At 51.4% G+C, this 24939-nt stretch overlaps 1 protein-coding gene across 2 annotated transcripts in view; it reads right to left on the reverse strand.

The window, feature by feature from the left end:
* Nucleotides 1-5751: 5751 nt before the first annotated feature.
* The window catches only part of ZBTB47 (zinc finger and BTB domain containing 47), a 29354-nt gene continuing 10166 nt past the window's right edge, over nucleotides 5752-24939 (reverse strand). Inside the window, exons 2-6 of one of the 2 annotated variants that reach the window (XM_030477847.1) lie at nucleotides 15473-16846; nucleotides 12037-12184; nucleotides 11338-11453; nucleotides 10778-10922; nucleotides 5752-10622 (exon numbers count right to left, since the gene is read on the reverse strand). In XM_030477847.1, coding sequence (XP_030333707.1) covers nucleotides 10255-10622; nucleotides 10778-10922; nucleotides 11338-11453; nucleotides 12037-12184; nucleotides 15473-16846 — 2151 coding nt within the window. In that variant the 3' untranslated portion in view covers nucleotides 5752-10254. The remainder of the gene's footprint in view (nucleotides 10623-10777; nucleotides 10923-11337; nucleotides 11454-12036; nucleotides 12185-15472; nucleotides 16847-24939) is intronic. The other variant, XM_030477856.1, reaches the window with a different exon arrangement.

Genomic DNA, 24939 nt, shown 5'->3' on the forward strand with positions numbered 1-24939 from the left:
CCCAGTTCTGCAGAAATTCTTGTGGACGACTCCCAAGCTAAATGAAGATGAATCTGCTAAATGTAGAATAGCTTATGGTAGCAAAGAAAAAGGAAAATTAAGAAGAAGAAAGAAGAAAATCCATGCATAGAAGAACAATTTCTCAACAGTCATTTATTGCAGTGGCAGGATACCACCTCCTGCCTAGGATTAGACAGCAACGCCTTTGCTTAAAGCTCTTCTTGCTGGATGCAGAATGGAAAGTTGTTGACACTTGGTCCTAAGAGAGGGTTAATCCCCATCCACCCGCTGCTTGGCTCTCCTGGGGGAAATCTGGGCCCTTTGAAGTCAATGGGGAATGTTGCTGAGCTTCAATGAGTTGTTGTAGAGTGGTCCCCTGTTATTAGCTTGAGGAGTGGTGATTAAAACTGGTCCCCATCCTTGGTGGCTCACCTCGCAAATGTCCATCGGGAATACAGTTAATAGGAGCTTAGTGCTCCCACGTGGTTCACATCCATTATAAAGCTGTGAGAGATGCCATCACTGGCACAGGGCAAGAAACCATAAAAGGAAAAATAGCTGTTGTACCAAAGGACCCAGAAGAGCTTGAAATATCCCACTGCTTGAGCAAGGAGGGGCAAAACTAGCGCATGCAAATCAGCGTTGGCCCAAGGAAGGCAGCAAAGTTGCACGTCACCATGCAAAAGTGTGGCTCAGAGATGTTGACCACCACCACATCAAGAGGCTGCTTCAGTCCAAAGGCAGTTACAGACAGGAAATGCCATCATGAATACTCAGGCATCATTGCTCGCTGCTGCCCAGCACACAGCTCCAGTGGCACAGGTCCCCCCATGGGTATCTTCACCAGGCAATGCCAGCAGCAAAGGAGAAGGTGCATCCCAAGGGTGGGAAAAATCATCTCTCCTTCTATTAGCTTCCCAATATCAGTGCTGATATTAGCTGGCAAGGTTCCCACCACTCCATTTTAAATCAATAAAGGCACTGGGTGCTTTTAGATGGGCTCCTTGGTTTCTCCACTACCTCAGAGAGCTCAGAGAGACGTAGCTTGTAGCTCACACGAACCTCATGGGGCCAGTAGGACCCAGAAGCTCAGCCCCCACCCTCCCTAATACCCCCCCAGGGCTGTAAATACTGAGCCCCTTCCTCTATTCACTCATCACCCTTCCCTGCAAAGCTATTTGAATTGCCGAGGTGAGTATCTCCAGAGAGGACGCCTTTAACACCGGAGCGGGGGGAAGCACAGCGTCCCGGAGCCTCAGTTCGGAGCGGCAAGAGCGACCGAGGATGCCTCAGAAGTCCTCGACAGGACTTGCCCAGGAGCCGGCAGCTCAGCTCACGCGAGCAGCTGACTCACAGGGGGCGGCGCCAGGAGTGACGGCACCAGCCCACAGTGGGGAAAAACCCATCCCAGGGAGCGCGGTGAACAGGGCGTGGCACGTCAGTCAGGGTGTGGCGCGGCAGTTTGCGCGGCAGTTCGCGCGGGTAGCGAGCGGGATGGTGAGCACGCGCCTCAGGACCAGGGCCCGCTCTGGGAGCTCTGCCCCGGCGGTGGCCAGCGTAGGCACCCAGACAGAGCCGATGAGAGGGGAGGCTGCGGCGCAGACCTCGAAGTGTAGAAAGTGCCTCGACTGGTCTCTTGAGGCGAGGGTGCACAATGGACAGGGCTGCACTCAGTGCGCCCTGGTGGAGGTCCTCCTGCAGCAGGTGGCTGAGCTGCGGGAGGCTGTTGGAGAGCTAAAAGATGCCAGGGAAGCTGAGAGGAAGCTGGGCTGCTTGCTCAAGGCCCAAACTGTGCAGGGGCTGCAAACGTCTAGCACTGCTCATATAGGAAAGAAGGAGGGCAGCAACCCAGGAAGCTGGGAATTAGTCATGAGAAAAACGAACAAAAAAAGGAGGAAGAGGACAATTAACGACAAGGGGCTTCCTCCTAAATCTGATGTCCCCACCCAGAACCGCTTCGCAGTTCTGCAGGGGGCTAATGAGAAAGCACCCACCACACCTAATGAGCACCCTGCTGATGCACCAGTAAAGAGGATCGCTACTGGTGCCTCCAGGAAAAAGAGGAAGGTCATAACAGTAGGGGACTCTACTTTGAAAGGCACAGAGGCACTCATCTGCCGTCCTGATCCAGTCTCGAGGGAGGTGCGTTGCCTGCCAGGGGCTCGGATCAGGGATGTTGCTGAGAGGCTGCCTGCTCTAGTAAGTCCTGCTGACTATTACCCCCTCCTAGTGGTCCATGTGGGTGCTAGAGATATAGATAGCAGTAGCCTGGAAAACATTAAGAAGGTCTACAGAGCCCTGGGAGAGGTGGTTAGGGGCTCTGGAGCTCAGATAGTTTTTTCATCGATTCTCCAGGGCAAAGGGGAGGACCTTAAAAAAGCTAGGCACGTTTGGCAGGTTAATAAATGGTTAGAATGCTGGTGCCATAGTCAGGGGTTTGGCTATTTAGAACATGGGGCTCCATTTGGGAGGCCAGATCTACTGGAGGCTGGTGGAGCTGGTCTGACAAAGGGGAAGAGCTGTTTTGGTAGGAGGCTTGCCAGGCTGGTCAGGAAAGCTTTAAACTAGATGTGTGGGGGGAGGGGAGCGTTGATCCATCCCAACATTCCTGGTCAGTTGCCAGCACCTGTAATAAGTACTTGGAGCGATGTAGAGATGTTCCAGCTGCCCCAGCCATTGAGTCGGCTCCATTTGGAGCTCGGCTAAGGTGCCTCTATACAAACACCCGTAGTATGGGGAACAAGCAAGAGGAATTAGAGATGTGTGCAAGGCTACGGGAATATGATGTCATTGGTATCACAGAAACATGGTGGGATGGCTCCTATGACTGGAATGTCGGAATGGAAGGTTACAGGCTGTTTAGAAAAGACAGGCCAGGCAGACAGGGAGGGGGTGTTGCTATCTATGTCAGTGATAGGCTAGAGAATATGGAACTCTGTCTGGGAACGGGTGATGAGGTAACAGAGTGTTTGTGGGTCAGGATCAAAGGGAAAACAGCATCAGGGGACATTACGGTGGGGATCTGTTACAGGCCGCCTGATCAAGAGGACTCTGTGGATGAAGCGCTCTACAGACAGATAGGAGCAGCCTCACGCTCGCAGGCCCTGGTCCTCATGGGGGACTTCAACCATCCTGACATCTGTTGGAGGGACGGTATGGCCCGGCACAAGCAATCCAGGAGGTTCCTTGATTGTGTGGAAGACAACTTCCTCTTTCAAGCAGTAGAGGAGCCGACGAGGAGAGGTGCCATGCTTGACCTTGTGCTCACCAACAGGGAGGGACTGGTTGGAAATGTAACGCTCCCGGGCAGCCTTGGCTCTAGTGATCATGAGATGGTTAAGTTTGAGATCCTCAGGACAGTGAGAAGAGCGTGCAGCAAGCTCACTGCCCTGCACTTCAAGAAAGCAGACTTTGGCCTCTTCAGGAACCTCCTTAGTAAGGTTTCATGGGATACAGTCCTAGAGGGCAGGGGGGCCCAAGACTGCTGGTCGGTATTCAAGGATCACCTGCTACGTGCTCAAGAGTGTTGCATCCCGACTAGAAGAAAGTGCAGCAGGAGGGCCAGGAGACCTCCATGGATGGACAAGGAGCTGCTGAGGAAACTTAGAGGGGAAAAAAGAAGCTTATAGAAGGTGGAAGCGAGGACGGGCGGCCTGGGAAGAATATAGGAGCATTGCCTGGGAAGCTAGGGACCAGGTTAGGAAAGCTAAGGCCCAGCTAGAATTAAGTTTGGCAAGGGATGTAAAAGATAACAGGAAAGGATTCTATAGATACGTAGCAAATAAAAGACAGACTAGGGACAATGTAGGCCCTCTCCAGAAGCTATCAGGAGAACTGGCTACCATGGATTTGGAGAAGACTGAGGTTCTTAATGACTTCTTTGCCTCAGTCTTCACCAGCAAATGCTCTGACCACACAACCCAAGTCTTGGAAAGCAAATGCAGGGGCTGTGAGAACGAAGACCTTAGGCCCACTGTAGGAGAGGATCAGGTTCGAGACCATCTTAAGAACCTGAACGTGCACAAGTCCATGGGACCTGATGAAATCCATCCACGGGTCCTGAAGGAGCTGGCGAATGAAGTTGCTAAGCCACTGTCCATCATATTCGAAAAATCCTGGCAGTCAGGTGAAGTTCCCGATGACTGGAAGAAGGGTAATATAACCCCCATTTTCAAGAAGGGGAAGGTGGAAGACCCAGGGAACTACAGACCAGTCAGTCTCACCTCTGTGCCTGGCAAAATCTTGGAACAGTTTCTCCTGGAAAACATGCTAAGGCACATGAAAAACAACGAGGTGGTTGGTGACAGCCAACATGGCTTCACTAAGGGGAAATCCTGCCTGACCAATTTGGTGGCCTTCTATGATGGAGCCACGGAACTGATGGACAGCGGCAGAGCCGTTGACGTCATCTACCTGGACTTGTGCAAAGCGTTCGACACAGTCCCGCACAACATCCTTGTCTCTAAATTAGAGAGACATCAATTTGATAGATGGACCACTCGGTGGATAAAAAACTGGCTCGATGGCCGCACGCAAAGAGTTGTGGTAAATGGCTCGATGTCCAGTTGGAAACCTGTAACGAGTGGTGTCCCTCAGGGATCGGTGTTGGGACCGGTCCTGTTCAACATCTTTGTCAGCGACATGGACAGTGGGATTGAGTGCGCCCTCAGCAAGTTTGCCGACGACACCAAGCTGTGTGGTTCGGTTGATATGCTGGAGGGAAGGGATGCCATCCAGAGGGACCTTGACACGCTTGTGAGGTGGGCTGATGCCAACCTTATGAAGTTTAACCAAGCCAAGTGTAAGGTCCTACACCTGGGTCGGGGCAATCCCAGGCACTGCTACAGGCTGGGCAGAGAAGAGATTCAGAGCAGCCCTGCAGAAAAGGACTTGGGGGTGTTGGTTGATGAGAAGCTTAACATGAGCCGGCAGTGTGCGCTTGCAGCCCAGAAAGCCAACCGTATCCTGGGCTGCATCAAAAGAAGCGTGACCAGCAGGTCGAAGGAGGTGATCCTGCCCCTCTACTCTGCTCTTGTGAGACCTCACGTGGAGTACTGTGTACAGTTCTGGTGTCCTCAACATAAAAAGGACATGGAGCTGTTGGAGCGAGTCCAGAGGAGGGCCACGAGGATGATAAGAGGGCTGGAGCACCTCCCGTATAAAGACAGGCTGAGAGAGCTGGGGCTGTTCAGCCTGGAGAAGAGAAGGCTGCGTGGTGACCTCCTAGCAGCCTTCCAGTATCTGAAGGGGGTCTACAAGGATGCTGGGGAGGGACTCTTCCTTAGGGACTGTGGTGGTAGGACAAGGGATAATGGGTTCAAACTTAAACAGGGGAAGTTTAGACTAGATATAAGGAAGAAGTTCTTTACAGTGAGGGTGGTGAAGCACTGGAATGGGTTGCCCAGGAAGGTTGTGGATGCTCCATCCCTGGCGGTGTTCAAGGCCAGGTTGGACAGAGCCTTGAACCACGTGGTTTAGGGCAAGGTGTCCCTGCCCATGGCAGGGGGGTTGGAACTAGATGATCTTAAGGTCCTTTCCAACCCTTACGATTCTATGGTTCTGTGATTCTATGATTCTATTTTATTGGCCCAACAAGAGTCTGTCTCACACACACACACTCACCTCCCACCAAACCAAACACGAAGTCTACACACATGAAGCAATGGCAGCAGTCAACATGCCATAGAAAGCCCATCCTGCCAAGCTGACAATTCACACAATTGCCTGAAAAGAACCTTTAAAAACAAACCAAACATAAAAAAGTGGTGGAGCTTTACTTTTTCTTTTATAAAAGACAAATTGTTTATTGATTCAGTCCTTCCACTTGCAACCTCTTTGGTTAACAGTCATAACACTTCCAGACTGGGAGAACGCAGTGGAAAGGCCCAATTCTGACCTCTCACCACTGTCAGAGTTGATATGCCTTGGTGAGAGGCCAAAAGCATGGCCAAGGACCTGGCCTCTAGCGACAACTCAAAACAGCCTACCCTACCATGACTCGTCTTGCTCATGGGTGGCCCAGAGAGCAGCCCCAGCACCCCAAGACAGAAGATGGTTCGGGATGGGGATGCACACTGGGCCCTCAGCATCAAGGCTGACTGTGAGCTGTGCCCTGGAAGGCAGCTTTGAGGCACCTCTTGGGACCTCCCAGACATTGGCCTATGGGGCTGTCAATGAAGCAAGACTTGCCCGCTCCTGCGGTAGGCAATGACTTGCCCCAGTTGGCCCCATGTTGATGGATGAACCCGACCATCTCAGCCTCCCCCTCATCACACAATCCCAAAGAGAGTAACTGCTGTACTTGGAGTTAAAGATAAACATATATTGATTACACATGGTCATAAAAAAAAAAGTAATACATTTCCTAGAACATTACTTAAGACGCTTCTGAAAAGCATCCAAGCTTCCCCTCCCCGCCTTCCCTTATCTATACAGAATAAAGTGCTTCATTTAGTTTGTTCACACTAGTAGAGCCACTGATACACTCTTAACTTGGCATGTTTGGGCAACCGATACTGAATGCCATAAAATAAAACAGAGCCAAACACCAGGCATGAGAAATTAGTTTTGAGGCAAGTGCTTGGGGTTCCATACGTTTCCTTCAAGTTCCATGCTACTGAGGTTGTTCCTACTCCTTTTTTTGCTTTTTTAATTATTCTTTTCTTCCTTTGCAAGTTCGACTCAACTCCCATCATGGTTACATGTCGCTAGGCAGGGCTGCGTGTGGGGAAGCTCTCTCCATCCGTGTGAACAAAGGGCGTCTGTCTGTCCGTCCTTCCCTCTCAGCTTCGGGCAAACCAAGAGTTTAATCAGTGGAGTTGTCTAGCAGCGGATGCTCGTTTCTATTGCACTGTCACAGCCGTTCCCACCCGCCGGCTGTCCATCCATCACCATCTTCCCACCGCACTGGGGTTATGGCTGTGGTCCGAAGGGCCAGCTGTGCCTCATGGACATTATGAGACTAACTGGTCTGTGCTACCAGGCTCCTGGGATAGATAAACCAAAGAATGACCCTCCCCACATGACTCCCTCCCTTCCCAGAGTTCAAATGAAAGCAGATGGGAGAATTTCAAACCCAGACAGGTCTGGGGTTAGGTGCATGGGCAGAGTTGTCAGTTGAACATTGTGTTGCGGCATATTCATGAACTGCGTAATGGAAATCAAGCCCCTCTCCACCCTCGCGGTCTGTCGAAGAAGGGATGTGAGAGATTAAGGTGCAAGAGTTTAAAAAAAAAATAATAAAAAAAAATAAAATAAACCATAAAAAGCTTGAAAACAACGGACCCAACTCCCCCGCCTCCCGCCCTGTCTAACCCAATGGGTACCAACAGGGCCAACCGGGATGGATGCGGGACTGACTCATTTTGAGCTCTTAGTACATTAACGAAAACCAGACACAAAAACACACACTGGGGCCGAGTAAGGGTGTAGACAAAAGGGCTCAGAGGCCGTGTAGGACTCCTGGGAACTGCCCAGGCCCTGGAGAGGGGAGGGAGCAGCAGGGATCTGGTTCTCCAAAGTGCTGTGTGCATGGTCACATCTCGACGTCTCCAAGTGGCTCTACGAGCAGGCTCTTGAAGGGGATCGGACGCAGATGGGATCAGTCACTGGGCTTTCTGCTGGGCTTCTAGCCTCAACAAGGTGCTCTCATCTCACAGTGACATCCAAGTGGGACAGGTCCTCACTGGGAGAGGACAAACAGGGACAGGGAAAGCCACCTCCAGGTGAGCGGTACAAGGGAGCAAATGTTGCTGAGTATTTACTTGGGGGGATAAGTCTACCAGCCAGGTAAGCTGATGTGGTCCATCACAAAAACCATACAGGCAAGGTCAGCCCTCCTTGGGGTGTAAGTGCTCCTATCCCATCTCAAGGCTGAGTGTGACAGGTAAGAAGCACAGGGGAGCCTGAGGGGATGGGATCTGGGAGGCAGTGGAGGAGGCTGCAGCATGGACCACTCTAAGGCCCTCCTAACACATCCAAGGGTATCACTGAATGCTTCTCTAAAGCAATCATCTTCCTGTCTGGATCATGGTCCCTTCAGAAAGCCAATGGCCCCAAGACTACCCTCATGGGTGTATGTTTGAGAAGGCTTTGCACCATCCTAATAAGCCCCAGGGTCATGGAGGAAGGAGAGCAAAGAAGCTTTTGGTACCCATCTGAGAAGGTCAATATGGCAAGACAGCTCTGCCACAGCACGCTCCCTTTGCTCAATGCAGATGGAGATGAGGGTAAGCTCACTGGTACTGACTGCAACGTTGGGAGTCCACAGGATCTCAGCCAACATGAAGAGGAAAAGTGATCTGTTGCTCCAAAATGCTAACACTACAAGAACAGCCAGCTTTCTGAAGACATCAGGCACAGGGGACCACCACTCAGCAGGAGGGGACACCAGTCACCTAACCTATCACATCAAAGAGCAGTCAGGACAACAGCTGATGGTCCCCTGTCCTGTCCCTATCAGGCCAGCATTCCTGCATGTTCCCACTCAGCAAAGCCCTTGAGCACATGGCTGAATCTTCCCATCTCTGCAGGGACAGCCTCAATGCTGCCCAAGCATTTTCTGATTTGGTCCAGGAGACAAAGCACCGAGATTTCTTGCAGAGCCAGATGTGGCCCACTGTGCCCAGCACCCTGCTGTCACCCAGAACAAGATGCAAATAAGAAAGGGCTCCTGCAGCCCGCTCAAGTTCCTCTCTTCTTTCTTGCCTACCAATAGCCCTGCTCACCACTTCCTCCATGACCTGACCACATGCATCCACAGCGCTGGCCTTGAGAGCAAGGCATCAACTGCAATGCACATTACCTCTTGGCCAGCACCTCTCTGTCCATGCTGGATGCTCTGCAGCCCCTGCAGTGCTCCCAGCTCTCCCCAGCTCCAAAGGGGATGCTTCCCCAGACAGGAGGACCACACAGCCATAGTCAGACCAATGCATGACTCCCTGATGCAGAGCACAGCAGCGAGAGACCCAGTTTGGACCAACAAAAAGTTAACAGCAAAGCCTCCTATTCTCTACCACCAGCATGAAGCCAGCCTGAAGTGAAACCAAAGACAAACTCAGCTTCAACAAACACAACGTGGCCAAAGAAGTGTTAACCAACACCATGGGACATCACCAAACCAAACATAGCCCTCAGTGGTCCCCGCTGGTCCCCCCAAGCAGGGCAGGAAAACAGATGACAACCCCACAGGAGCGGCGAAGCTTGGGAGAACGACGCAGGCAACAGGCTGGAGGATGGGACATCATCATCGGGCTGAACGTGGTCTTGCTTTAGCTCTGAACCTTGTAATGGGACTTAGCCTGGAGCTCACCCATCAGACGGGTTTATTCGAATTGTTAAGGCACTATTCTGGGCCGATTCTGTTGAGAAATGGCAGCATCCTGCTCCTCTATCCCAGACCACATTCCAGCCACTCCCAAGCCCATCTGAGCTCTCTCAGGGACATTTTCCAACTCCAAAGCACCCCCAGGAGCCCAGCTCCTGCTGGGATTAGCAGAAAGGGCACACCAGAGCCCAACTCCCTTAGGGCACCCCAAAAATGAACCAGCAGTGAGCTGTTGGTGCCCCAAGATGCAACGCTGGTGTTTGTGCTTTTGCCTACCTAGCAGGAAAACCTGTCACGGGGAAGGAAGACGTGGCAAGGGCTGCTAATGAGGGCAGGCTGACAGCTTTCCAACAGGGACATCTGCTCACCCATCGCGGGCCACCAGGGCTGGCAGACGGGGCTGGCGGGGGTTCTTCCGTGGTGCTCACCTCTCAACCTCTTGGGAAAAAAGCCTGGATTGAAAGACCAGCTTTACAGTACAGGATTCAAGCACCACTAACTAGATTTCGGCTTATTATAAATATCGAAGCACCGGCAGGCATTCATTCGGCTAGTGACGGGGCACGCAATGCCGGTGAGCACAACCCCGGATGGCACGGCATCCTGCTCCTCCAAGCACCACCAGCATCCCAGCTGAAGATGAAGCCGATGCATGGGAAGATGAAATGGAGAGCGAAGCCTTTTACCTACACCCTTAACGGACGGATGGCGGTTCCTCCCCCCTCAACACCCATGCTCCTTGGGGCGGGGGGCTTCCTCCTGCTCCCCCTCTCCATGGAGAATGACGGAAAAAGGAAAAACAAACCAAAACAACCCCAAAATGAGGAGGAAGGGGGGTAGAGAGCAAGCGAAGCCTTGGCTCCCCTGGGGGGAGGCATTCCCAAAGGGCAGAGCAGTCTGTGCAGGCGCATGGCCGGGATGGGGGGCACCTAGTTGTTGTTCGAATTTACCCTCCCTGCAGGAAACAGGGGAGGGGGTGGCGGTAGGTGAGGAGGAGGAGGGAGGGTCTGTGGAAGGGGATGGAGCAGCGGCAGGGGCAGGGGGGAGACGCCAGGGCCGGGTGGCAATGGAGCTGGGCTGGTGGCAGGTTGGGGGGCGGCCGTGTCCGAAGCCAAGGGGTTGCTGACGCGGAAGCATTTCTCCTTATGGGCTTTGAGCATGTTGGAAAAGCGGAAACGCTGGCCACAGACGTCGCAGGGGTATGGCTTCTCGCCTGTGTGGGTCCGGCGATGCCGCTTCATGTTGGGGCGGCTGGTGAAGCTCTTCCCGCAGATCTCACAGATGTAGGGCTTCTCACCTAGGGACGGGGTAAAACAGATGAGAAGCTAGTGACGGGGCTGTCCCCTGCCAAAACCCCACCCTGCCATCCATCCAAAGATGCTACCTCTATTCCATCGCCTTTCCCCAGGGCGCCTGCCTATAGGGGCTGGGGGCAAGGTGGGGAGCTCTCACCCGTGTGCGTCTTCATATGCTCGTCGAAGTACTGCTTCATGTTGAAGTCCTTGCCGCACCACTGGCACATGAACTGCTTGTGGCCGATGTGGATGCTCATGTGGGAGCGCAGCTGGTACTTGTACTGGAAGCGCTCATTGCAGTTCTGCAGAAGTGAGAGGGGGATGAGCTTTTGATGAGCACCCAAAACAACCCCACATTCCCCCCAAATCGCCAGCATGTTGAAGCAGTACAAGAAATCCCTTTTTTCCTCCCAAGAGAACCCAAACAAATGGCTTTTCAAGATATACCCAGCCAGGTGTGCAGGCTCAATGGGCTTGGGGTTGGATGCAAAGTCCAGGCACTGGAGGGACAGATCACGGCATTGGACAAGTTTCATGCTAAGGTTGGTAGGACCCTCAAATCAGGAGGTGATGCAAAGTTTGGAGGAGCATGGGAGCATCCTTACAGCTGTACTAGCACAAAGCATGGGGGGAGCCCCAAAAAATGGATGATTTTTCCCCAAGTCAGTGTTTTTGTACTTGAGAGGATGCAGGGTAGGGAGACACACAGGACCTTACTTCGCATTTAAAAGGCTTTTCCCCGGAGTGCTGGAGTGAATGGACCTTGAGGGACATGCTGCGCTTGAAGGACTTCCCGCAGGTCTCGCAGGTGAATGGCATGTCCTTGGTGTGAGCTGAAGTGGAGAAGGGCAGGGTCAGGAGTCCTCCCCTGCACTTCGAACATCCATCTCCCAAGTCCCATCTGCCACTCCCAACACCAGTGCCCAACCCCAGCAAACGCAAAGCCGTCTCGGGAAGATAAACAGCAGCAACATTTCAGGTGCTTCCCTAATTGCCTGCCAAAGGCCCCATTTTTGGATCTCTTAGGTGCCTGCAAGCCTCGAGGACCCAACCACCATTGCCATGTGCAATTTGCTTTTCAAAGCCTGGCACTGGTGTGGTCTGGAAGGATGGTTGCACTTCAAACCCTCCTTTGATCACTTCTGAGGTCTTTTTTTCTGGTTAAATAAAACAAATGTGATTTCCCAGCACCATGCCTGATTGCTCCAAACCCAGCAGTGAGCACACATACGTTCAGCACTAAATACTAGGCCAAATTTCAAGGCCTCTGCATTGATGTGAGAAAGCTCACCCAAAAGTAAGCCCAGCCCTAAACGCTCAACACAACAGTGACAAAAAAACACCCTTCGTTGCCGAAACGATGGATGAACACCCCTAACAAGATCTCCCTGTGGCACCAGTGCCTCCCACACTCACCAACCATGTGTTTGCGCACGTGGGCCATGGTGTAGAACTTCTTCTCACAGATCTCGCAGGAGAACTTCTTCTCGGCATAGCCGTGGACGATCTTGTTGTGCTCATGGAGGGACCAGAGTTTCTTGAACCCCTTCCCGCACGTCACACACTGCAAGGAGAAAGGGGATGGGTAGGGAAGCAGGAGAACGTGCCCAGGCACCACCAGCATTTTTGTCTTACTAGGCTGTGAGCTTAATCCATTGAAAGGGAACATCACTAGGAAACCTATAGCTAAGACTGTATCAAAAATCATAATGGCCAGCAAATCTGCTACAGACCTTTTCACTTCAAAACCTCCAAAAGTCGGACTTCTATGAGGATGAGAATGGAACAATGACTTTTCAGGGAAGGACATGGAATCTCCATCAATGGCTGTATGAGGACTCACATAAACAGCAGCTCACCCACCAAGGCCCTATTCCCAACTGGGGATTGAATTCTTGCACACAATGAAGCTATTACATAAAAACCAAAACCCAACCCTCTGTGCATTAGAAAGCTGCAAAGAATACAAGAACGAGGAGAAGCCCAAGCCAGGGAGCACAGCTTCAGTCTTCAGCAGGTATTACAGATGCTTTACCACCAAATGAGTTTTCCAAACATATCCAAATGAACCCCGACAACAGTCCATCAGCACAAGCAGAACAACATGATGTGCAAAGACTCCCCTGAGAAATTATGGCAGAGATTTGCTTCAGCTCCAATGTTCCTCTGAAAGTTCCCAGGAAAAGCTTCAACCTTGGCACGGGATCAGTTTGAAGCATGTGAAATCAGTTTAGTGCTCAGGGAAACACTGGAGAGCAAGGTCCACACAGGAGACCATTGTTGGAGTACAGGGATGGCAGGCAGCATGCGGCTGAGGACCCTGCCAGGAGCCAAGGGTCTCTCTTTCCTCCAAGGGTCAACTCTTTGATCTTCATCTCTCCATGACTCATCTTCCTCTTGGTTAACAAGGATAAAACCATCCCTCCTCCTCACAAATGTGTTAAGAAAATAATTCATGCCTTGGAGGCATCTCACAACAGCATGGCTGAGTGGTACCAGTGAGCCCAGGGAGGGATTCCTCTGGCTTCTCCTCCTACTCAGAGGAACAGATGCTCGTTGATGGGCTTCAACCAGATTTTGCACCAAATGAGGCTGTGATACCACAGAAAATATCCCCCTATGCCATGAAGTCACAGTATCTCTCCGTATATATTTCTATTTAGGCACCCAAGAGGCAAAATTAGGGTCACAGAAGCATTCCCAACATCCACCACCCTCACCTTGCCATGAGTAGTCCTCTGAGTTTTACTGTTTCTAAGTATGTATTTCCACAGATAAGAACAGTTTTATCTCTGCTGCAAGAGACATTTCAGGACAAATTCAGGACCAGAGCCTGATATCAAAGACACATCAATATCCATTTTCTGCACTTAAAATGAAAAAGGCTGCAGGGGGATTCTAAAATTAAAGGTAGAAGGAAATGTAGGAAAGCCGCCAGGCTGGGACCAAGCACCCTGGAAGGCTGAGCTCTCTGTCTTCAGTTACCATAAGAAAGCATCACTTGAAAATGTAGAAGTCGCATCCAAATGAGGGGGGAAAAAATGAGAAGATAAATTATTGCAGGTTAAGAGGAAAACCATCCTGAAGCTGGGCAAAGAGTTTGAGAAACAACCAATAAAGCAATGTACAAAGCATTTTTCAGGCAGTGGAGGTAGAATGCCTGTTACGTTGTCTGCAGGTCCATGGACGGCGATGGGAAACCATGACAGGGTGAAGCCAAACACCTAAAGCATTATGGAAAAAATCTGGGGACAAAACAGGGAAATCAAGCAGCAGACCTGAATGAGATAAGAGGGATGGTCCCTCCACAAATTGGGTTAAAAAACCCCAAGAAATAAAGACTGTCCATTATAGGCATAGAGTCAAAAAAAAAATCCCTTTTCCATCCAGCTATAATTCCAGGGTATATTGATAAAGTTATTCAATACTACCAGAGCAACTGGAGTGAATTTCGCTATTTGTAAAATTAAAAAAGCTCAACTAAGTGAGAGGTAATGATCCACATTTTCTGCAGAAAGAGGTCACCACACGGTCAGTTGTGGTTCATCCTATTCAGTAATGAACTGGAAAAGGGATAAAAAGCAGGGGGGAGGGAACCAATAAGGTGACAGCCCCATGTTATCCATCAGGAAAGCTGATGAGGCTGAAAAAATGTTCTGGGAAAAGTCACTTTAATTGCACAGGCTTTATGATAGGCTCTGAAACAGCCACCATGACGCAGGTATCGGAGCTGCGCTCACCCACTCTGGGAAAAAGCATCCAAAAAAAGCAACCCCGGCACTGTGAATTTTTCAGGGTCAAAGGGTCAGAGCAGACAGCAGCTCCTTCACCTGCTTGAGCCAAGACTGCTCCTGTCTTCATGTTCCCCACACACCGTAACACTGAGATCTGCTTCATTCCCCTTTTATTTGCAGTACCATCAGCAAAGGGCTCCGGTTGCCCTGGGTTGTGTTACCTTTACCTAGGACTGTTGCAAGATCATTTAAAATCTGGCTGGTGGTGGGAAGGATGATGGCAAAGCTCTCCAGAAGTTGGTATTTTTTAGTTAGTCTCAGCAGCATCACACAGAACAGCTCGTCAGGGATTAGGGGATGGGTTGGAAGGGTCTGCAGGAACATACATTTGCTGCTCTGATGGGATGCCTACCTATCCCTCCAAAACAGCACTGATTTAACAGAGCCAGTCTGCAAACACAGGATCTCGTTAGCATTAGGTGAAGGACACACCAAGCCCAAGCCCCACATGGATGTCAAATGCATCCGGAAATTCGCTAATATGCAAGCTAAAGAGCACAAAAGGCAGATTAAAACTATTTTAACTTGTGTCAGCAAATCTTTGAATTAAGCTAAATTGGTTTCAGCCTGGGTGGGAACAGCTGGAGTGTGTCTCCATCAGGGGCTCACAATGTTTTATCCAGATTAACTGAATAAACTCAAACAAAAATTACTCCTCAAAAATTACTCCATGTTTCCATCCGGCCAGCCAAGGGGAAGCCTCAGTCTCTTGGCACAAACCCTCAGGTCCCATGCCACCATGGGACCCTCCTGAGCCTGAATACAAGTCACAAGGGCGAAATAAGGTTCCCTCCCATCTGCCATGTGCCAACCACAACATCAAAAATATTTGAGCATGAGCCTATCCCATGGTGTAGCCGGATGGGATGTCCTCCATGGTGGGTGGGATGTCCCTCCCACACTGTAACATCCCATCGTAGTGGGATGCCCTTCCTTTGGTAGGATGTCCCCACCTTGGTGGGATGCCCATCCCTCGTGGGATGCTCCACGCCGTGGTGGATGTTCTCCCCTTGGTGGGACGTCCATCCCCTGGCGGGACATCCCTGGGGCTGGCTCACCTGGATGTTCTTCTCGCAGTCAGTCTGGTGGTGCAGCAGCAGCTCGCTCTCGAGCAGGAAGCGTTTACCACACTTGTCGCAGATCTGCATGCGGCTGTGCGTGACGTTCATGTGCTTCTCCAGGTACCAGCGGTTGTTGAAGACTCGGGGGCACTTCTTGCATGGGTAGTGCTGCTTCTCCTCCAGCTTCACCTTCTGGCCCAAACCATCCTGCTCCTTTTTCCTCTTCCTCCCTCGCTGTCCTTCTTCCTCCTCCTCCTCCTCCTCCTCTTCCACCTTGGCCATCTCCTGGGACCTGGTTGCCATGGCAGGTTTGGTGGCTTTGGAGGCCCGGCTCCCTCTGCGGGGCTGCCCACCCTTTTCCCTTTTCACTTCTGACGCGTCTTCATCATCGTCGTCATCATCCTCTTCTTCCGTTGTCTCCTCCAGGTCTTCCTCCTCGCTGTGCTCCTCCTCCTCCTCCTCCCCCACCTCCGCATCCTCCTCCTCTTCCTCCTCCTCCTCCCCTTCCTCATTCTCCTCCTCCCCATCCTCCTCTGTCTCACGCCCATCACCATCAGGCCGCCCCATCACAGCTGCCTCGCTGGCAGCTCCCTTCCCCTCCGTGCCCTTGGAGACATTGAGGGTCTGGTTGTTGAGGTTCACCTCCACGATGATCTGCTCCCGGTTGTACGAGCCCTGGCTGTCCAGGTCCTCCTCGGACTCCTCACCCTCCATCTTACAGACGGCACCTGGACCACCATCCTTCTCCTCCTTGTAGTACTGCTTGGCTGCACCAGGGGGGAGCGTCCCACCACCTGTGCCATCTTCCACCCGTACTGAATAGGGGTCGTTGCCCTCCCGGGCGTAGATCTTGGGATGGGGGGCATCCACCTCCTGCTTGATCTCGCAGTAGTAGGGTGGGGGTCCAGCGCAGCCCTCAGCAGGCAAGGCCATGTCAGTGGCCAGGCTGAGCGAGCGGGTGTCGAGGAGGTCCTGGCAGGAGGAGGCAATGTTGTTCATCTGCAGCACAGCGGCTGCGTTCAGCACATCCTGCACATTGCAGGAGTTGACAAGGAGCTTGGAGGTGTAGATGAAGTTGAGGATCTGCTGGAGGCCCTGTGAGGTGAGAGCCTCCAGAGAGAGCTCCACGCGCTGCAGCTGCTTGTTCTGGGTGAAGAGGGAGTGAAAGAACTGGCTATAGGCTGCCAGGACCCCCTTGTGCGCTGGGAAGATGCTCTTGTGCTGCACCAGCACGATGTCCACGTCGCACAGGTCCGGCTGAAAGAGGCGCTGCTCGTTCAGTCTGTCCATCAAACACGTGAAGTGGAGGGCTACATCCTCCACCAGGGAGTACTCAGCCGAAGGGTAGTCAGTCGTTTTTTCGACTATCAGCTGTGGGGAAGAAGGAAATAAAATCATTCAAGAGGGCTCTTTTCCCAGGAAAACACCTGCCCAGCCATGCCACCCCTCCCTGTACATGCATCCCAAATCAGAGATGCCAACCAAGAAGCTCCTCCACCAGCACCAGCTTGGAGATGCCGACCAAGAAGCTCCACCACCAACTTAAGTCCAGGAGACTCAACCAAGAGGAGAAAGCCCAGTGAAAGGACATGTCAAGGCCATACGAGCACCTACTGACATCCCTTCAGTCTGGGGTAGGAGGCCCACCACCAAGGCAGTCCAAAGCCTGGCTCAGCTGTTCACACACGTGTGGGGGACACATGTCATGCAGGAGAGGGGATGCCTCGATCTCCTAAACCAGATGGAGACCCTGGGGGGATTTTGCCCCATGCAAGAAGCCAATTTTAGGCACCAGCTGAGATTTAACCCCCTAAATAGAAGGAAGTTAGGATTTTAAACCTCCCTGCTTCTACAAGATAATTACATAAAACACGGTAACCTCTCATATTTCCCGAATTACACCGTGTGCTCTGACTCACGTTAGCAGCTAACTGCCTAGCTGGATTCACTGGGATGACTTATGCGCTTTTTTAATGCCCATTTTAAATTGCCTGAGGAAAGGTGCTACCTGGAAAAATTCAAATCAGGGAGCAGCAGCCCCAGGCTGGGAAATGCTGTGACTGCCAACACTTCCCAGACTGCATTTTCTGGGTATTTAATTCCGCTTACATGTATTTTGCATGGTGCATACCACCTCTGGACATCCATCACCTCTCCTGGGGATACTGAGCCCCAGGATGGGTTTGCCAGCTGCTTCCTAAACACGAGGGATGTCCCACGCTCTAAATCTCATGGCCTGTATTAAAAGCAGGAGAGATAACCTCTTCTCCTCTGCTTCCCTTTGTCCCTCTGTGCTGAACACCCAATTCATGCACGGCAAAGGACCCAGCCACATGAACACCCTCTTTCTCCACCACTGCAGATGTGACCAAGGACATGGTGCAGAACAGTGGCAGAGATGGAGGGTTCAACTTGCCAGGTTTATCCTGCACCTTATGCTTCAAAAAGAGTTTCTCAGCTCCCATTTTTTTCTGGAACAAATGGCAGCTCTTGATCAACCCCTGAATTCCAGCAAGATACATTTTGTTTGTCTTTTTTTTTGTGAGCCAAAGGCAAAAGCACACACAGACAAAAATGCTTAAATAATAAAAAAGGGTGTATTCTTCTCTGTTTTTCTCAACAAGTTAAAAAAAAAAATCTTTCCTCTCCCTGCCAAAATTCTTCATTTTCACTGAATTTCTGCTCCACAACCTACCCACCCACACAACCAACGGGGCCGTCAGCTTTGCATCGTCCCGAAGGCCCTGGAGAGCCCCAGCAAACGCTCACACCAGGGTGGAAAACAGGGGAAAAACAGCTCTTCTGCAGCCCGGAGCAGGGCAATGAGGGGGAAGGGATCTTATATATATATCTATATATATCTATATTATATATTCAATTTTAATATATATTTAAACACTCAGTATATATACATAAACATATAAATACATAAATACTCTACATACATATTTGTTACAAAATGCTGCATCCCAGCTGGAATATCCACCACCCCTAGTCCCCCATTTTCTGAGCCTTGTAACTGCCAAGGACATTTCGATGAGAGGAACTTGGATGGCTCAGCCCCCCCAAGACACACAGAAAATAAATAAGGACATCATAAATATTGAGTGCTGAAGAGACAGCAAAAGCTTTCAGTGGAGAGGTCTGCTCTTTGCCAGGGACTCGCCTGCTTTGCTTGCACTATGAAAAAAAAACAATTGCATTCCGGTTTTTCCTCCTGGGATCCATCTCACCTCACTCCCCATATAGGATGCCCCAAGCTCGGCACAGTCACAGCCATGGAGAAATGGGTGCAAAACAGAGAGAATTGGGTCTGCCGGGCAGCATCGTCTCCACACAGCGCATACAGGAAAACAAAAGCTGGGTTTTTCTGCTCCGGATCAAGGTTTTTTGGCAAAAGGGGCTGATCCCTCACCCAGAGCCGGGCCTTGCCAGGCAGCTCTAATCAGTCCCAGCAGCAGCGAGGACAATGCGTGTCTTGGCTGCGTCCCGTCGGTGACTTCAGCCTGGGCTTGTCAGCGGGAGGCTTTTGCTCTTTATTGCTATCAGATGCTTTTCATGAGCTTGCCCGGAGCCCCAGCCAAGACGAGAGGCGCCCGCCGGGGTGAGATCCCAAGAAAGACCCCAACTTGCCCTAAAATACCCCTCTACCAGCTCCTGCTCCTGCTGCCACACCGCAGCAGAGAAGCCCGATTAATCGAGATTAATGGGAAGGTTAAATCCACCACCCTTCCCCTGGGAAAACAAATACTTCAAAAAAATATATATATATTTTAAAATCCCAAACATACTAAAAAGAAAAAAACTTATTAAAAAAATAAAATCAGAGTTTTGCTCTTTTCCACCATCACCACCTGAGTGGGTTTAGTCCCATGAGCAGCCCACCACAGGAGCAGGTCACCCACCCCATCCCGAGCCTGGACTTGGGGTGTGCGATGGTACATCAAACCAGAGCAAACCCTGAAACTGCTGACCCCTACCACTGAACTCCAGGCAGGGTCCTGGCATCATCATCATCACAAAAAAAACCCCATAAAAATTATTCGAAAGCAGCGTGTCCCCATGTCTAGGGGACAGCAGCACCTCCAGGCAGCCCTCCCTGCTCCGACACTGCCCTCCAGCGCTATTTTAAGAGTATTTTCAAGCAGCACTGCCAAAGTCCCATCCCAAAATGGCAGGCTGGAGGATGGGGAGGATGCTCAGGGTGAGAAGGCACCAAGGGATGGGGTTAGCAGAGCCCCAATGGCAGTGGATGCGAAGAAGACAGGAGTGATACAGGAATGGTGGCCAAAGGAGATGATGATGCTCACTGGACCAGGACAACCTCTCTCCAACAAAGCCACTGAAAATCCTGCCATAGGAGATAGAGCCCAAGCACAGCCCCGCTCCCTTCCACCTGCATCCCCCAACGTTCCTCAGTTCCCCTTAACAGTGCCACCAACACCCGATCACCTTCCTTGAAAGAGGGCCGTTGCTGAATTTAAACCAATGGACTAAGATAAAATGCTATTTATCTTCACAGATCTCTAAATGCTCCTGCAGCAATAAACCCCCATGAAGGACCAGCAGGTTGGGTCACCCTGAATATATTTAAATACTCAAATCTGCAGACCCCCAGACCACCTCTGACATCGCCACCCTCTCTCTCTATTTATTTATAGCCATGTCTATCACCCTCATCACTGGAGCATAGAGGATCACAAGTACCTATCTCCTGTATTAGCAAAAGGATGGGGGTTTTGGGGCATAAAAGGCACATATAGGTGGCCACAAGCCCCTGCTTCAAGTGGGGTAGGGTAGTTCGACCAGCTGCCGGTGAACCAGTTTCCCTGCAGCACAAAATCTAGGGATTTCCTTAAAATTTTTCATCCCCAAGACTCCCACGAAAAAAAGCAATCTGCTTTTCTGTATCATTTGCAACCACCAAAACATTTACCATTGACCTTCAGTATTAAACCTGCATTAAGGAAAAGTGCTTTAATAAGTAGCTGAATAAGATATTAGCACTTGCTCCTCAAAGAAACCTTATGTCCTATCCTCAATTTGAATACCGCTGCATTGCAGGGCAGAAGAGCTTGGCTGAAACTATTCAATCTCAAAACTTGACTTTTGCTAAAGAAAGAAATAATGTCAAATAACCCTATTTTTACAGATTAATTGAAGCGATATAAAGGTGTATCATTAGGAATTCCAAAGACACCCATGCTTTCGATTTTAATCCACATCCCCCTGCCATTTGCCCTCTGCTTTCAAGACCCTTCAGCCTTTTACCCATAGTTTTGAGGCCATACAGGGTTCGGGTTTTTTTAAGGATGATGCGGTGCTCGCATCTTCCCATGTTTCCCAAAACCAGGATGCACCAGGATGAAGCTACCCCAGAACCAGCAGCACCGCCTGGACTACACATCGCCAAAACCACCCATTTTTGGACCATGAGCATGCATGGAAACTTGGCACTGGGATAGAATACATCCCAACGCACCCTCCCCTCACCTATCACCTACCTTCCCTGCTTTGCTTGCCTGTCGCCGCCCTCCCTGGGTGCCTCTCCCATGAGTGCTTTGCCCTCCCGTGGCACAGCACTGTGCTGGGGGTAGGAGGGGAATTTTTTTGCTTCTCTAAATGGGTGTTTTTATTTAATTAGGGGAGGGTTGTCCGGAAAAACAAGCAGGAAGGGAAAACAATAGCTCGGCCACAGCCCCGCCTGGCGAGGCGCCGGCCGACACAGCCCCAAGCGCCCACCGCCAGCATCCTGCCCACTGGGATGGGATGCTGCCGGGGCTGGGCTGGGCACTCACAAGGGATGGTCCCATCCCAGCTCTGGAGGCTCAGGAATGGCCAAGTTCTTTGGGATGGTGGCGACACCATCTAACGTGGTGATTTTCCTCTACATGCTGTCTAAAAGGCTTGAGGCTGCCCAAATTAGAGCCATGTGCACGCTTCAGGGAGGGGAAGCGAGAAGAAGGTGCTCAGCGATGGTCCCAAAGCCTATCCCACTCCAGGGTGTTGGGCATACCAAAAAACACCTCCCAGCCTCTGCGTAAGCAAAGAAGAGCGTTAGCCTGGCTGGGGGAACAGTCAGATGCTTCCCAGGCTTTTTTTTGTTCCCCTCCCTTTTGGTTGTTTTCTAGGGCTTTTTTAATAGCATCCAGCATTTACAGGCTTCAGCTCAAAGATGCTTTTCCAGGGAGCAGCCTGGGAAGCCAGCAGCAGTGCCAGGCCCAGCAGGACTATCCTCAGTGCGAGGGAATAGGGACAAATCCTTCCCCCATCCCTGTCCCCATGCAGCCAAGGAGCTGCCTCTGTAAACAGCAAAAAGGTTCGTTTGGGCTTTTCTTGTAAGCGCCATGGCCACCTGCAGCACGGGGAGAACAAGGGAATGAGGTGGGATGAGCAACACCAGGCTTCATCCCACTGGGAATGGGCACTGGCTTCCCAGCAGCACAGCCTGGTGAGGGTTAATGTCTGGTTGCTTTCTTATTTTATAGGTTTTTGTCATTTTTCAAACCCACCAGCCTCTCTGGGCATCCTTCTTTTCCTTTGCACACAGAGCTGCAAAGCCACAATGATGCTTTGCAAGGATGGACAAATGGAACAACTCTGCTATTACCCCCCATCCCAAAACTGGTCCAGTGAGGCGCCACTGCAAAGCTGCTCCTTGGGGATGCCACCATCACCAGTGTGATGGCATCAGGGACACCATCCCTCTGTTCCACCAAGTGCGACAGTGGAGGGCATTGCCAAGCCCTGAGACCAGCCCACTGACCACCAGTGACCAGCCCACTGGTGTCCATCCTGATGTGTGAAGGTGAGGCCCATCCTCTGCACAAACACAACCTCCCTGCTGCAAATATACTGGTGCTTCAGCCTAGCACCACATTATTTTCAGCCCAGGACAAACCTCAACCACTCTGCTCTGGAGGGAGAGAAGAGGCACCAAAGCCAGGCTGGATGCACCCATCCGTCTGTCCTTGTTCCCTTGATCAGGGCCAAAAGAGGTTTCTTTGGATGCAGCTCAGCTGCACTGCACTAAGCCTGCAGCAGGGTCTGGGGTTAAACCCCGAACGGATGCTGCTGGATTTTGGCAGAGCCAGCATCCTCCTGGCAAACACCGAGCCCAGCCAGGGGAGACAAGCCACAGGGTCCCCGCCAGTGCCTGGCACAGCCAGTGACACCCAGCTGATGGAGATGTCCCCGAGCCACCACCCTGGCACAGGAGCAGACAACGGGACAGGATGCTGCCCTCCTGTCCAGGGGATGCAGGACCTCTCACAGAGCCACTGCTGGGGTAGAAGAGCCCGGGACACACACACACACACACACACACACACACACTCACAAAGCCACTGTCCCCCTCCCTCCCCTGCCCGAGAAAAACAAGTGGAGGAAAGATCGAGGGAGGAAACGAGGACAAAACCCAACGCTGACCTCCCCAGCCGGGCTGTCGGCCAAGTGGCTGCGCCAGGGGCCAGCTCCGGACCGCTGCCTAGCCCGGCATGAGCCGGTAAGGCCAGGGAGGAGGCGAGCATCATCCCCTTGCAACCCTGTGGGTGTCCCCAGTGCCACCAACAGAGGGGATGGATGCAATGGGGCAGATGGTGCAGAGCCCCCTGTGACTCATAGGACACCCAGGAACCCCAAATTCAGTGCAGGCAGCATGGATGGGTGCAACAGGGCAGTCACCGTGCTGTCTATGCGCAGCCTAAAGCCATCATGTCCCTGAGCCAGCCCCACACACATGCAGCCATGTAATGACCAGGAAGAGGCCAAGATCCCTGGAAAGCAAGGTGGAGGGAGGGAGGCACAAGGCCTCCTCCAATACGCAGCTGAATTAGGTTGGCACTGGACAGCACATTCCCCGGCCAAGCACCATGGTCCCCATCCCTGGCGAAGCCCCAGTGATCCTCCAGGTTGGTCAATAGTGAGATGGGACGTGATACCTCCAAGGTTTGCCCACACCCGATTCCCATTAGACCCTAAACCCATGGCGTTTTCTAACCCAACTATGGACCACAAAATTGCCAGAGAGGTCCAAGGTTGAGCCTCTGTCAGCACCCTGGGCACAGCTTTCCATCCCAGAGCATCCTCTCCAAACCCTGGCACTGACGCCAGGGATGGTCCCCATCTCCAGCCCCATCCTAAACCCAACCTTGACTGGGGCTTTTTGGGAAGCACCAGCCGTGTTCCTCTCCTCCAGCCATCCTTCCTGACCAAAACGTCAAGATTTTATGAACATGCATTAAAATGGGTTATTTTTATCATGGCTCTTCAACAAATTCAGCAGCTCAGGGAGCAGGGCTTTAACCCAGAAAAAGGTATTAGTAGCCCTGGCTCTGGGCAAAAGATATAACAATAAAAATAATAATAAAAAAGACACTTTATTGTAATTAAGCTTTCTACTCGTTATATCTGCACCACCATGGCCAATCTTTCCCCATATCCAAAGTCATCTCAGGTTTGACCATCAGGAGAGGCAGCCAAAGTTGGCTGAAGAAGGAACAGCAGCCCCAAAGGACACAGGGACAAGTCCTTAGGTGTCCCCACATGGGAAACGCAACAGAGCCAGCCCTGCCCTTCAAATACCACTCCAGCAACGCAATGCAATGGGTTTCCTTCAGAAATAAGAGCAAAAATTAGGGGCAGGTGGCACAGAGCCTGATCCCGAGCTCATCCTCCCCAACAGACTTTCGGGGACCACAGATCCCAAGGGATGTCAGGGGACATCTAGGATGCAAACCATGCAGGGGACCTAGGGATCCCCTTTCTCAGGACCACACAAATGTGGCAGCAAAATAAAAACTTCAGCTCTTGCTCGCCCGCAGAGCACTCTGTCATGGCCATCGCCACGTACCCATCTAAAAAGCTTCAATGCAGCTGCACGGGAGAGCCCTCAGTTTCCTCCTCCAGCCGGAGCAAGGAGGGAGGATGGGGAAATCAGCAATTCCCTTGAAACCTTCAAAGACCCTCTGATGTTTTGACACATTCAGTTCATCTGCAGAAGTGGTTTTTTCCCTGTTTTTCCTTCAGGATAAAAATCTGCATCTTAAAAATAACCAATATTTAACCGACTCGCGGGCAACCTCCGGCTTCTCCCTGCCTTTTACAAAGAAGACATCTCCAAAGGCTGCAGTGAGTTATTTTTACGAAGGGGGTGACATGCCTCTCCTCCAGACGTGAGACACAAACACAAGGCCGTTTATCTCGCCTGACTCCGGCGTTTGCCTCGTAATAACCTAACGCGCCGTTAATTCCTCACAGGGAGAACAAAGCTCTGCCGTGAAGCCAAGCCAGCCGGCAATGGGAACCCTCCGGACACCCCAGCAAAGCCCCTGGAGCGCTGCTTAGCCCAGCTGGCATCCTCAGGGAAACTCCATGGTCAGAGCCAAAATGTTTGCAGCCAGCAAACGGTTTCAACACCAGATCCAGAAAATAAATAAAAATAAAATTTAAAAAATTCCCTTATT

This window comes from Strigops habroptila, chromosome 1 (genome assembly GCF_004027225.2).
Source record: "Strigops habroptila isolate Jane chromosome 1, bStrHab1.2.pri, whole genome shotgun sequence".
In the NCBI taxonomy this organism is placed as follows: domain Eukaryota; kingdom Metazoa; phylum Chordata; class Aves; order Psittaciformes; family Psittacidae; genus Strigops; species Strigops habroptila.